Source organism: Bufo gargarizans, chromosome 2 (genome assembly GCF_014858855.1).
Source record: "Bufo gargarizans isolate SCDJY-AF-19 chromosome 2, ASM1485885v1, whole genome shotgun sequence".
NCBI lineage: Eukaryota > Metazoa > Chordata > Amphibia > Anura > Bufonidae > Bufo > Bufo gargarizans.
The window spans coordinates 641915191-641929756 of NC_058081.1; the positions used below are offsets into that span (position 1 = coordinate 641915191).

Genomic DNA, 14566 nt, shown 5'->3' on the forward strand with positions numbered 1-14566 from the left:
CTTCTACCTGGGAAAATTAGACTGGGGGTGTAGTAGTTGAAATGCGACACCCCTAATATATCAACATAATCTGTTGAGGAAAACAGTTCCCTGAACATAGTAGATTGTCAGTCAGTACCTATGAAAATAGCAGGTTTGGCCAACCGTAACCAGCAAGGGCGCCGTAACAGGCGGACCATGCATTTGTGTCCAGACCACAAAACAGTCACACAAAAGATACTTTGAGACCTTTATTAATAGATGCTTGCAGTTTGTTGACTGTTTAAAATAAAATCAGGTGTACGTTTATTACAAATTAAAAATGAGGTTCTTAAAAATCTTGGCTTGACCAGATAAACAATTTAAAAACCTTTTGCAGGTAAGATTGCGAAAAAATATGCTTTTAAAAAACTTGTCATTCCCAAAAGGAGATTTTAGATAAAAAATAAAAACATCGCTGCAAGAAACCATGCAGGATGACATTATCTGGTCAACAGCAAAAAGCAAGCACTTAAGGTCTTCAGTTCCAATTCTTTGTTCAATTTCTTATTGCTGGAATTTCAATCTTGACTTTATGATGACAAAACTGTAATGAAAACACAAGTTGCTTAACATTCATTTTATACTAAAAAAAATGTAATGCAAGTTTTTATTTATACATGTCAAGGTGCAAAAAGTAGAGTTTAGCACTTCATATATTACAAGCACTGGGAAAATAAGAATCCCTGCAGGATGTAACAAAATACATTATAAGAAAAAAAAAAAAATTGTGCAATTAAGATAAAGTTGTGCTCAGGCTTAGACACTAACCCGGATGGTGGTAGAGGTGGTAAGCCGGTATTTACTCAGCCCCGCCCTGCTCAGCCTCGGGAGCGGACGTGTTTTCTGCTGATGTTTCGGCTGCCTTGGTCTCTTTACCATCTTGTGGTTTAGGGTTTTCTGGGCGTCTGCGTCTGTAGTTAAAGTTACGGCGGTACCGTCGTTGAGGTGGCTGCTCACTCTGAGTTGCATCCCCTTGATTTTCTTTATCTTCTTCATTTCCATCATCTCTTGGTTGTCTCTGACGAAGAGGTCCCCTACAAGACGTGTATGAAATAACCATGAATATAGCCATTAAAGTGGCATTTGACACGATTATATTTAAACATTTCACAAAGTTTCAGACAAGGGTTAACTGCGAGAAAGGCTTCTGCAGGGGTGCGATGCCCCATCCTAAACTCTGCTTTTGTAACAAGACCTCATGGCATTATAGTTTATAATGCTGTGTGCCCCTGCCAAACATCAGCTGTAATGATCTGTACTGCCATAATGCTGTCAGTACAAAATCATTACAGCTGATGTCAAGCAAAAGCAAGCAGCATTCTAAATTATGATTCCATGTGTTATTGTTACAAGAGCAGAGCTCAGCAGGGAAAAATCATGCCTCCCGTCTGAAACTAGCACAAGAGACCGTATTCCAGTCATTGCCACCTCTTATTTCATTTGGGAAGACAGCTCCATACACATACCTGCGAAATCGTGGTCTGAAGCCTCGGCTGTACATGTTCGGCCTTACTGGTCTGCCTTGCTCACCTGTACCTTGGCCTTCTCCCTAACAAAAAAAAAGTGAAAGTACAAATTTGAAACAATTTCTAGAAAAGTAAAGGAGAAAAAAACCTGAATATTAATTACTTTAGTCTAAGTTAGCAATATTAGAGCAGTGAGGGTCTGACTGCAAACAACTGATCAGCAAGTGCCCAGAAGCTGCGACTGCAAACTGATCAGCAAGTGCCCAGAAGCTGCGGTGTCCTGGTGGGCAGTCACCTTCTCACTCCCAAGGATACTGTTCTACATTTTGTAGCAGCTAAGCGGTACTATTGAAGGAAAAAATAAAAACGACAACTACTTGTAGTACCAAGCATCACTGTAACATGGGGGGTGGCAGGAGTCTCACCCCCACAAACCTAATATTAATGGCCTGGGCAAGCTAATTATAAAGTGCAATAAACCTCCATGAACGCTTACCTCAACTAGTTCACCCTGTACTGGGTTATTATTATACTGTGGTCTGCGCCCATACGGTCTTCTTGAGTAGAATGGAGGATAACGACGCCTCCGGTAAGGGCGTTGCTGGTCAGCACCCTCTCCTTCTGTCACAGTCTCAATTTCCTCTGGCTTCTCTCCACTTTCGCTGTTCTGGTAGTTTTGCTGGTAATTACGTGGAGGACCTCTGCGACGTGGATAGCGCCTATAATGATTGCGATCTGCTGCATATTTGCTGCCTTGGACTGGAACACCACCAGGACCAGTTACATTGGCTGCCTCGGCACCCTGTGGACACAGACCAGCCATTAGTTAATTTGGGGGAAGAAGCGGCACCTATAGATTTCTCTGAAAACCACCAAGTAAATTACTCAAATGATGCAAGTCCTCTAGGAAATGTCTTCAAAACTCAATTGTTGGCTTAGAGGGGAATGTAGTTTGCCTCCTGCAGATTACTCTGCATTTAGGACTGAGAAAATTCTGTTTGTGAAACTGTTCAGCATTTTGTTTATTACAATCTCTGCTCAGTAGCCAATAGGGTGGTCAACAGCTGACCATGAATGCAAACTTAAGGTAAGGCTGTCAAATAAGATCACCTGCTCAGCTATTGAGCTCAGAGCAGAGATAAAAGGGGTTGCCTCAAGTAAGTGGCATCAGGTAGAGAATGTTAATACAAGGCACTAATTTATTGTGTCCATATTTCTTCCTTTACTGGCTGGATTCATTTTTCCATTATACACTGCTCATTTCCATGGTTACAGACCACCCTGCAATCCAGTGGTAGTGCTTGCACAATATAGGAAAAAAGCATCAGCCTCCGGTGGCTGGGACCATAGGAGCACACGTGGTAGTGCTTGCACACTATAAAGCACCAGTCTACAACTGCTTGATTGCAGGGTGGTCTGTAACCATGGAAGTGAGCAGTGTATCATGTAATAGAAGGAATCCAGCCAGCAAAGGAAGCAATATGGCAATCACAATACATTAGTAAGTGCCTTGTTTTAACTTTCTCCACATGATAAATACCAGCTACTGAAGTGAGACAACCCCTTTAATCTCTGCTCTGATCTCAATAGCTGAGCAGGTGATCTTATTTGACAGCCTTCCCTTTAAATCAAAACAAAAATGAGAAAGCTGGCAATCTAAGCTTTTAAACAAGCCCAGAATTACAGCACTCGCCAATACATTGGTCAGAGCTGAAATCAGCTTTCACTTTCAGCTGCCACTGTAGACTTGTTTTAACACTTAGACTTTCAGCTTTTAAACAAGACCAGGCCCATATCTCTAGCTGCCACTGATTATAAGATGAGGTTAAAGAAGCCCACCCCTCAGGATGCTGCCAAGCTCTGCTCAGGCTGAACTGTTAAGTCATTTACGCAAAGGCCAAACAGCTGTTAAGGGGGCTCTTCCATCAAAGGCATCTGCTTTTGCAGAGCAGGCCCTAGGATGACATGATCACCTGTATCTCCTAGTAAACAGCTAGTTTTGCTGGGGCAAACCAACACCAGCCAAGCATTTCCCCTGCAGTGACCATTGCAAAGTTTTGTTTTTAGTATTTCATGGTCACTTGCATTCGCCACAGGAAATGTTCCTCCATGATGTCCATGCCCCAAGAGCATATTAACAGGGGTCATCTTCACTAAAAGAACATGCTAACACGTCATACCCCAGATACACCTACCTTCTCTCCCTCCACTACATCAAACTCTACAGTCTCCCCATCTCCCACACTGCGAAGATACTTCCTTGGGTTGTTCTTCTTAATGGCAGTCTGGAAAGCAAAAAGAAAAAATTTCAGAATCAAGAAATCTCAATAGAGGACAAATTCCACCATTAGGGTTAGTTAACACATCCAGACTTAGCTGCAGAGTCACCCCAAGCACAATAAGGACAAAATTACTGACAAAGGGCACTTCAGGCAAACATAATTTCTAGAGAATATTGTGGTCCTACCATTTATAAACTGAGGGCTTATCCAATATCATAAACAGCCCCCCAGTGGTCGAGGAGCAGGGCAAGTATATTACCTGCAAGAGGCCTGTTTAAGACATTGGATAACCCCTTAAAAAGGCAGCAATGGCCCTGTACTGCAGTAGACAATATGACAGATGAAATAATCCTGTAAGACCTGTGCAACCTGCAGGCATGTTCTAGTGCAAGAGGAGCTGAGCAGATTGATATTTTGCCCCCATTAATTTTCAATGGGGACAAACCAGATCAAGATGCCTTCCTTTGTTTTTCTTGACTGGACACAAAAATGCTGCAACCTGTGATTTGTGTCAGTTCTGTGAAACTGAAGAAACTTAAACTGGCACCAAAAACCATGCAAGTCAATGGTGCCAGTTTTAAAATAATACAATCGCATCTGAATGGAACAGAAGCATCAAATCAAACTGAAGCGTTTCGCACCAGTTTTGTGATCTGCCGGATCATATAACCAGAATGCAAAGCGCACATGTGAAAGTAGCCTTACAGGTTTTCCCCCGAATCTTTTCCGACATTAGTCTGCTCAGCTCTTACTGCTCTAACACCGCCTGCAGACTGCGCTGCATTTCATGGTAACAGGTTCCCTTTAAAGGGGTTGTCTGGGTTCAGAGCCCCCCTGAGGCTAGCATTGGAGCATCTCATGCTCAGATGCGCTCCCTTGCCCTGTTTTCAAGAGAACACTGCTGGGTGTTTTACTGGCTAGGGCAGCGCTAAACCCCACCCAGTGCCGGTGATGTCACCATGCTTTCTGGCAGCCCGGGTCTTATAAAAAAAAAAACAAAAAAAAAAAACCCTTTGTCCTGCACGATTTAGCACAGGGTAAAGGAGAGCATTAGAGCATGAACTGCTCCGATGCTCCTGTCAGGGGGGCTGCTGGGGTGAAAATGGCGGTATGTCCGTGTTCAGCTCTGAACACGGACAACCCCTTTAAGACAAATACCACCAGATTTAACACAGGGGCTCACACCAGATGAATGCAGCGATTGTATACCACATACTGTCTGGCTTACTCGGAAAGTATCATAGGCCAGAATTTTGGTGAAAATGTTACACCTAAGGCCTCACATTCCAGCTGCAGAGGACTTCTTTAAATCTAGAAGTGCCATGTTGTCAGGTTGCACTGAAGTCAACTTGGGCAAGTTAAAATTACCATCACCCCCCCAAAAAATAAAATAAAAATTGTTGTCTCCATGCAGTCTTAGAATGTATGAGCCAAAGTTAGTTTGCAAAATGACACTTGACGCAGCTGAGTAACTTTGGAAGTTGATTTTGAAAGTGGAAAACCACAGCTTTGGTTCTGAGGTACTAGTTGGAACAGAGTTAGATATAAAGTTTTCCACTTTATCAAAAATCAGTTACCGAAGTTACTCAGTCACGTGCCATTTTGTAAAACTTACTTTGGCTCATTAGAGCCCATACATTCTATCAATGTACAGAGACTGATCTCTGTACAGTGTTGTTCCAAAGTTTTAAGTGAAGCGACTTTGGATGAAAAACTAGTCATAGCTTTCCACACTACAAATAAATCATTCAGGAGAAATAAAAAAATAATGTCCTCACCTGGTGTACAAACACATCTTCCTTGGTGTCATTCCTGGAGGAGAAAAATATAAGTTCATAAAAGGCTTCTTCATTAAAAATGTTTTATACATCGTTACCCCTATGCCTCTTCCACATTAAAGAGTCAAATAACGGCCTGTTTAGCTATTTAACCTTTACTGACATTTACACTGCCCCCACCAGCCTTCTAAATGGTGGCTTGGTGCGGGCATGGAGCAGGCAGGATCAACGCCTGCACATTCACCATACAATATATAGCAGCTTTGAGCAGTCAGATTTCATTTTGGTGCAGAGACCAGTAGGACGCAGAGAACATTCAGGACAGTAATAATGACCGTATACAATGCCAGGGGGCAGCAACCTTCAACACTCCAGCAGTAGGGATGAGCAAATCGACTTCTGGTGAAACATCCCAAGTTGATTCACAACTTCTTAAAGGGATTCTGCCATGATATTTTAGCCCTAACCTAAACATATGGCCAGGTCCATACAAACATGAATCCAAAACTGTACTTATTAAATCTGCCTGTGGCTCTATTAGCACATAAAACAGGTTTTTATAACCTGTCAATCGCCTACCTAAGGTGCCCAAGGGGACGTCACTTAATACAGGGTGCCCGCCCAGGCGCATGCGCACTTCACTCAACGAAGCCGCTGCCAGGAGTCCACAGCGCATCAGGCTGAGCATAGTGCGCAGGCGCCGGATCTAGCAGAGGCTGAGGAAGGCGGCGATTATGACTGGGAAGGAGGCGCTCAGCAACAGACAGCAGGGCACCCTGTATTAACGGACATCCCATTGGGCGCCTTAGGAAGGCGATTGACCGGTTCTAACAACCTGTTTCATGCCAATAGTGCAGAAGGCACATGGGCGGCAACTGGTTTTTGCGGACCGCAAAACGGTACGGTGGTGTGAATGAGCCCTTAGAATATATTGGCTCTTATGAGCCAAATCTATTACTTTAAGTAGTCTCGGGAGACTCAGCAAACTAACTTCAGAAATGTCTACTGTTAAAAACATTTTACCGAACTTTGTTTCAAGTGGTAGCTTTGAACCAAACCCAAGTTCAGTGAAAGGTTTTTACTAGAGGTGGGAAGCCATTCTTTTCGAATCAGTTCTCGAATCCTGTACATAATTGTGGAACGGTGTAAGTGATCCCAACTCAATATTCTTTTTTTTTTTTTAACAAAGTATTCGCCAATACAGTTCAAGGGTAGGGAAATAGGCGTTTTGGGAGGCGCGGGGATGTGAAGTCACAGCAGGATTCGAATTTTGCAAATTACATTGGGATTCGAGTCCACGAATCCAGCAAAAATCAAGAGATTCGTCGCCCCACCTCTAGTTTTTACAGTAGAAGTTAGTTTCTGAAGTTACGCAAAGTCTTGCAAGACTTCACAAAGTAATAACTTCAGCGCATAGGAGCCAATACATCCATTCACATGTCCGTAATAATGGGTCGGCATCCGTTCTGCAATGAGGACCCATTCTCTACCGGGACAGAATGGATGGGGACAGCACAGTGTGTTGTCCACATCTCCGGAAAAAAAAAAAATAAGAGCTTGCCCTATTCTTGTTCGCAATAGGGGAAAATAGGCATTTCTATGGGGCCTGCTGGCCGGGTTTATTGCAGATCTGCTATACACTACAGATGTGTGAATGGACCCCAATACTGCTCCTTACAGTATTCTAACAAAGTCTTAAGTAAATTGATTTTGGATGTTTCATCCGAAGTTGACTCTGCTCATCCCTATCCAGCAGTTCTGGCACTACAACTCCCAGTATGCCCCATTCACATCTACAGGATTTCCCAAAACAGCCAAGCAAAGTTACACGCTGGGGGTTGTAATTTCACAACGTCTAGAGTGCTGGAGGTCACTGACCCCTGTAGCTAATAGACAGGATCACCGAGGGGCACCTGCCGCCGTCACTCAGCACCATGTGTTCAATCACTGCTAGCCATCAGGACCCAGCATGAACTGGCAACGCTCCACGCTGTTTACCAAGGTCAGCACTGTGTTGCATTGAGTCAGGATACAAAGTATCAGCAAGATAGTAAACACTCACCTGTTAATGAAGCCATATCCATTACGCACATTAAACCATTTGACGGTGCCCAAAACCTTGGTTGCTGCCAAAGGAGAAAAAATAAATAAAATTAATATATAAATTCAATCGGTTGGTCCGCACCTATGAGCAGCAGAGCTGACGCTTGTCTGATGAGGGCAGAGTCTACCGTGATCTAAGATTGGCATATCACAGAAGCCATAGTGCACTACAACTGTATTATATTAATAAAAAAAAGAATAAATATTGCAAAGCTATGTTTAACTGCAATGTGTGAATACAGCCCAAGCTGGGATCACTAGGAGAGGACGGGGAAGATATCAATGGTTAGCGGTACAAGTGATAACCTGCTGGGGTGGCGGTAATAGGCCTATAGACCACGGAAGGGCAGCAGCAGAAAGTACCAGTCCGCCACCACGTGGCTGGAGCCGAGCCAAGCCACCACCCGGCTGCCGCTCCGGAAGCACGCACACGGAGGCAGCCCCGGGCAGACAGGAGCGCGGCTCCCCGGCTCTACACCCTGGGGGAAGAGGCGATGCGGGCGGCTCGGGACACAAAGGCTCCGGGAAGGGACGAGTAGGCCGCACGCAGACAGCGGACATTTTGAAGGCCCCAGGAAACGGTGACGTCACGGCCGTGAGGCGGGCGGAGGAGGGAGGGGGGAGCCGCCACTCACAACGCGTGGCAAGCATTTCACACCAGACAGTTGAACCGACTGCAGCCGCCGCCCGGCCGCCTGCCCACTACACTCACCGATGACCTTCTTCTCCCCCACAGTGGCCGCCGGTTCCGGGCTTGACTTGCTCTCCAGGGCGGCTGGCTGCTGCTGTTGAGTTTCGACGTCGCTGCTCATGGTGTTATAAATGGTTGTGGTTCCCTTCAGAGGTGGTGACTCGGGCCGGCGGCGGCTCGCTGTTAACTTGACCCCGGGTGTTGATGGTAACTTAGGCCGGCGGTGGGGGGCTGTTGCCTTCGAGCTCCCTGCTGTCCGCTCTCCGCTCCCGCTACCGATCGAACTGCCCAAAATGACGTTACAGACGGGTTAATCATCGCAGACTGCCCGCCCCCCGCGCGCTCCCATTGGCGCAGGGGCTCGTCAGTCCAGAGCGCTCAAGCTGATAGGCTGACGGGAATGCCGGTCTCGCAGTGGCGTCTTGTGATTGGCTGGAGGTTTTCGCGGATGGCCGCTATTGGGTGGCAAATGTGTCAGTCAGAGGATTGGCGGGATTAGTCTCGACCGTGGCCTCAGACGGCACCATAGCTGCTCAGAATACTAACGCAGTGTGCTGAGGAGGGGGAGGGGAGGACAGCGTGCCCAGTGCGGTCCCGGGGAGCACCATTTTCACTGTGTATGAAACCTCATTCATGCCCTTTACACGGACACGATACGGTTATTATGAATGACAGCGTACACATTGCTGACAAGTCTGCCCCTGTTCACACTGCCGTGCTCTCCGCGCTGCTTGTTTATATAGTAAAACATGACGACATCTCGGGCCGCATGGATTTCATAGTTTTTTTTTTTTTCCCTCTCATGATGACTGCTGTTTACTACACACATATACTACACTGTATAGTCCTCATGGAAACCAGTACATTCAGTGGGGGTGGGGCAGAATGCAGCCACCTTCCCAGATCCTGGTTCTGGGGTCCGGCTGCCCCCACCGCCTGCCATTGTCAGGACGTCAATTTCCGCTGCTGGAAAACCCACAGGGAACAGAAATCTCATATAACGTTGTCCACAGCATCTCGGGCTACGTGCACACCACCGCGCTGGGTTTCGCAATCCGGATCCCAGCCGTGTGCATTCCGCAATTTGCGTAACGGGTCGCCCATTATAGAAATGCCTATTGTCCATAAAACAGACAAGAATAGGACTTATTCAGATTTTTTGCGTTCCACGGAACGGAGCAACGGATGCAGACGGCACACGGAGTGCTGTTCGCATCTTTTGCGGTCCCATTGAAATGAATGTGGACCGAAACTACGGTAGTATGCATGAAGCTTAAGGCCTCTTGCACACAAACGTTTATTTTTTTTTTCCGTTTTTTTGCGTTCCATATATGGACGGTATACGGAACCATTCATTTCAATGGAGCCGCAAAAAAAAACTGAAGGTTCTCCATATTCCTTCAGTTTTCGTTCCATTCAAAGATAGAACATGTCTTATTATTGTCTGCATAACGGACAAGGATAGGACTGTTCTATCGGGGGCCAGCTGTTCCGCAAAAGAACGGAATGCGCACGGACGTCATCCGTATTTTTTGCGGACCGCAAAATATTGAAAAAGCCATACGGACGTGTGCAAGAGAGGCCTAAGGTTGAGTTCACACTTCAGTTATTTCCATCAGTTAGGGCTCATGCACATGAACATGCGCCTCCCGTCCATTGGGGACCGCACAATGCACAGGCACCGTCCGTGTGGCCTGCGCTGAAGGATGCGGACCACGTTCAAGTTGAATGGGTCTGGGATCCATCCACACTGCAAAAAAATAGAGCATGTTCTATATTTTTGTGTTGCGGAGGGATGGACTGAAATACCACAGAAGCTTCCAGACTCATTTAAGTGAATGGGTCCACATCTGAGATATGGTGCCCGTATATAGCGGACCTGCTGTTTGTGGGCCGCAATATGGGCATGGTCGGCACACGGAACAGGTGCAGATCTCTCCATTATACAGTATCTCAGTCACAATAACTGATGGAAATAACTCATTCAAACACTGAAGTGTGAACTTGGCCTTAGGCGTCATGCACATGACCGGATGTATTTTGCAGTCCTCAAAAAACAGATCCGCAAAAAATACAGATGACCTCCGTGTGCATTATGTATTTTGCAGAACAGAACAGCTGGCCCCAAATAGAACAGTCCTATCCTTAATAATCAGAGTAACTTTTTTTTTTAATGGTTCAGCATACGGTCCGCAAAATGGAATGGACACAGAAAGAAAATACGCTCGGGTGCATGAGCTCTTAGTGAAAAATCACTGGGAGGTTGAAGGGGTTGACCACAGGATAGCAGAAAGTGCCTGATGTCTGACAACTGGGGCCCCTGCTGATCACTAACACGGGGACCCGTATTACCTTGTCTGAATGGAGTGCATGTGCGCCGCCGCTCCATCCAGCCCTATTGGACGTACGAAGACAGCGAATCACTTGCGGTCAGCTACCTCTGGAGCCCTGTAGAGCTGGAAGGAGGCGCAGACATGCATGCGTGTCTCACGGTGTGCTGTCTGCATATTTCGCAGACACTTTGAAATGAATAGGTCCGCATCCTATCCACAGAAAATGCGGATCAGATACGGACCAAAAATACAGTTGTGAGAATGTGGCCTAATATATAGTATTTAATATCAGCAGAATAATGGCTTGTTCACATCAAGAAGTCCGTTATTGTACGGAATTTGTAAGACTGAATTCAAAATGGAAACCTTTGGAGGCATTCCGTTTTGATCCTTCATAATGGAGGTCTATGGGCCGCATAACAACAGGACTTTATTTTCCGTCCTGCGTAACGGAAACTAGACGGATCCGTTATGTTTGGCCATAGACTTCTATTATGACGGCTCAAAACGGAATGCCTCTAAAGGTTTCTGTTTTGAATTCCGTCTTACAAATTCCGTTATTTTCCTTTACACCTATGTTATAACGGAATTCGTAACTCTGATGTGAACCCGCCCTTATAATAAAATAGTGAAACGTAAAAAACCTTATGATAAGTAAAATAGCATTGAATATGTTCCGATATGTTTGCTACATTTGATAGGAACATATTCAGTGATATTTTACTTATCTTATGGGTTTTGTTTTATTATTATGTTGATATTAAATACTGTCTATTACATATACTTTATGCTAGGCATCCTCAAACTGCGGCCCTCCAGCTGTTGTAAAACTACAACTCCCACAATGCCCTGCTGCAGGCTGATACGTGTAGGCTGTTCGGGCATACTGGGAGTTGTAGTTTTGCAACAGCTGGAGGGCCGCAGTTTGAGGATGCCTGCTTTATGCTATTAGAGATGAGCGAATTTCATATTTTGAAATTCGCTGACGCTTCTTTTACTGGTAAAAGGTGAATTGTGTTATGGATTCCGTTACCACGGACCATAACACAATTCTATGACGAATGCCTTTAGAGGCATTCTGTCATAATGGAAGTCTATGGGCTGCAAAACGGATCCGTCCCGTTATGCTGGGGAGTCCTCTTGGAAGGCGTTGGACGAGAAGTTTCTGTAGTGCATCAGTGGTGTCGACAGTGATCAGAAGAGGGGACTCATACATATAGAGAGGGTTAAGACAGATGACATCAAGATCACAAATTGGTTCTGCGGTAGTCCATGCAGTGACCGCCTAGACCAGGGATGGGCAAACTGCGGCTCTCCAGCTGTTGTAAAACTACAAATCCCATCATGCCCTGCTGTAGGCTGATTGCCCAGACTGCCTACAGCTATCAGCCTACAGCAGGGCATGATGGGATTTGTAGTTTTACAACAGCTGGAGAGCCGTAGTTTGCCCATCCTTGGCCTAGACCATAAGAAACCTTCATCTTGAAGCAGGACTGCATTCACATGCTCCACTAGCTTGTTTGGCACTCACCTCTCATCATAGCCAAGAGCGCCTGCACTGGTGCCATGAGAGCCCATTGGCGGCATGAATGGCAAACAGTAGTGTTCAGTGATGAAAGCAGGTTCTGCCTTGGTACTAATGATGGCCTCATCAGAGTTCACAGGAAAGCTGGAGAGCACCTACTGCCAGTATTCATCGTGTGCAGACACACAGGACCAACACCAGGTGTCATGGTGTGGGGCACCATATGTTACATGGTGGTTCCTATCTGATATTGAACATTGACCAGCCTTCAGTAGGTCATGGACACTGTGGAACCAGTCCTACTGCCTTATTTGACTCAGGAAATGTAGTGTTCCAACAAGATAATGTCCACCCCCACTCTGCCTGCACTACACAACATGCTCTTCATGATGTCCAGCAGCTGTCTTCACCAGATCTGTCCCCCAATCAGAATGTCTGGTATGATGGATCTCCCATGCACAGCAGCCAACAACCACCTTGTCTGAAGTACGAGTTGAAAGAGTTTGGCCTGACATACCATAGAAGGATCTCCAGCATCTGTATAACTGTAACCATGCCAGAGTGGCAGCCTGTATATCAGCTTGTGACCTTGCCAGGTATACCCTGCTGCAGATCCTAAAATAAAGGGTGCCCCACCTTGTGTGTGATCAGTGACCAAGCACCACTAGCAGTTTATACTTTGCCATTCTCAGCATAATTGCATTACGTTTTCCAGGTCTTCTTCAGTTTCTGCTGGGGTACGTACAGGTGTTCAGGGCACAGAGACATCTTCATCTCGCAGGTTTACAAGTGAACGCCAGAGAAAAGCACAATTAAAAGATGTTACAGTTTTCTTTTTGTCTCAGTCTTTAATTTGTAAACCTGTGAAATGAAGACTCCTCTGAACGCCTGTAAATATAAAGGATGGATGACAGAGTTTTGCTGTAGAACCCTGTGGAGTCAGATTTGTGAACAATTGTCTATTGTATGCACTACCCTGTTTTGTGCCCTGCAGACTTCAGGTACAACCTTACAGAAGTTCTCTGATGACTCGGCCATAGTAGGCCTCATCACAGACGAGGATCACATGAAATACAGAGAACTGACCCAGGAATTTGTGGATTGGTGCCAGCAGAACCACCTGAGGATCAAAGCCAGGAAGACTAAGGAGATGATGGTGGATTTCCACAAGCACAGACATCTTCCTAAACCAGTGGACATCCAGGGTATGAACATTGAGATACTCAACACTTATAAGTACCTGGCTGTACACCTCAATAATAAACTAGACTGGGCAGATAACATGGACGCACTATACAGAAAGGGCCACAGCAGGCTTTACCTGCTTAGGAGGCTGAGAGCTTGGAGTGCAGAGGACACACTTCTTAGGGCCTTTTTAACTCTGCTTGCATCAGCCATCTTCTTCGGAGTGGCCTGCTGGGATAGCATTATCTCAACCAAGGAAAGGAAGGGACTTGACAAACTGATTAGAAAGGCCAGCTCCATCCTGGGGAGCCCACTAGAACCAGTGCAGGTGGGAGGTGAGAGAAGGAAACTACCATAGTTGATCTCCATGCTGGAGAATAACTCCCATCCCATGCAGGAGACGGTCATAGCATTGGCCAGTACCGTCAGTGACCAACTGCTTCACCACAAGTGTGAGAAGGAGATCTATTAGAAGTAATTCCTCCCTGCTGCTGTTAGGGTCCATTCACACGTCCGCATCCGTTCCGCAGTTTTGTGGAACAGGTGCAGACCCATTCATTTTCAATGGGGCTGGAATGTGCTGTCCGCATTTGCGGATCCGCACTTCCGTTCCGCAAAAAAAATAGGCGGACAAGAAAAGGCGTTTTTTTATGAGAGTGCTGGCGATGTGCGGTCCGCAAAATGCAGAACACCACAGACCCATGCGGAGATAGACTGAACTCACCGTCTATGGGTTCCTGTGGATATCATTCCATCCAGAGACTGAATTCTATAAACTGTGATATCTAGATCACTCATTTTTTTTCTGTAATCCACAGTCACGGTAATGTAACAGTGTGAATTTTCCTATGGTGGGACTATTAAAGGATTATCATATCTTATATGCACATATACAATAACTACCTGGTATATAAGTAAATGGCGATGATCGGTGCAATTATTGGGAAGGGATGGTCCTAGGAATGCTCGTTCCAGACAACTGCCCTGTGTAAAGGTGCCGCTAATCACCCAATGAACGCTCATTCATCAAGTGAAAGCATCACATGCAGATTGTGCTGTGTAAAGCCTCATTCACACGTTCGTGTCCGTGCTCAAATCCGTGAGAAGGTGGTCAGTGATGCAGCCGTGAAGGATCCGTGTTGGGTCCGTGTTTCACCAACACTGAACAGCTGAAAAATAATC

The 14566-nt window shown here is 45.7% G+C and overlaps 1 protein-coding gene across 1 annotated transcript; it reads right to left on the reverse strand.

Moving 5' to 3' along the window:
* Nucleotides 1-216: 216 nt before the first annotated feature.
* YBX1 (Y-box binding protein 1) lies at nt 217-8632 on the reverse strand. Its single transcript, XM_044282168.1, has 8 exons — nt 8363-8632; nt 7610-7673; nt 5548-5581; nt 3683-3772; nt 1984-2289; nt 1488-1570; nt 790-1055; nt 217-565 (listed from the first exon to the last, which is right to left on the reverse strand). The coding sequence occupies exons 1-7, from the start codon at nt 8460-8462 to the stop codon at nt 821-823; spliced, it is 912 nt and encodes a 303-aa protein (XP_044138103.1). The 5' UTR covers nt 8463-8632; the 3' UTR covers nt 217-565; nt 790-820.
* Nucleotides 8633-14566: the final 5934 nt, after the last annotated feature.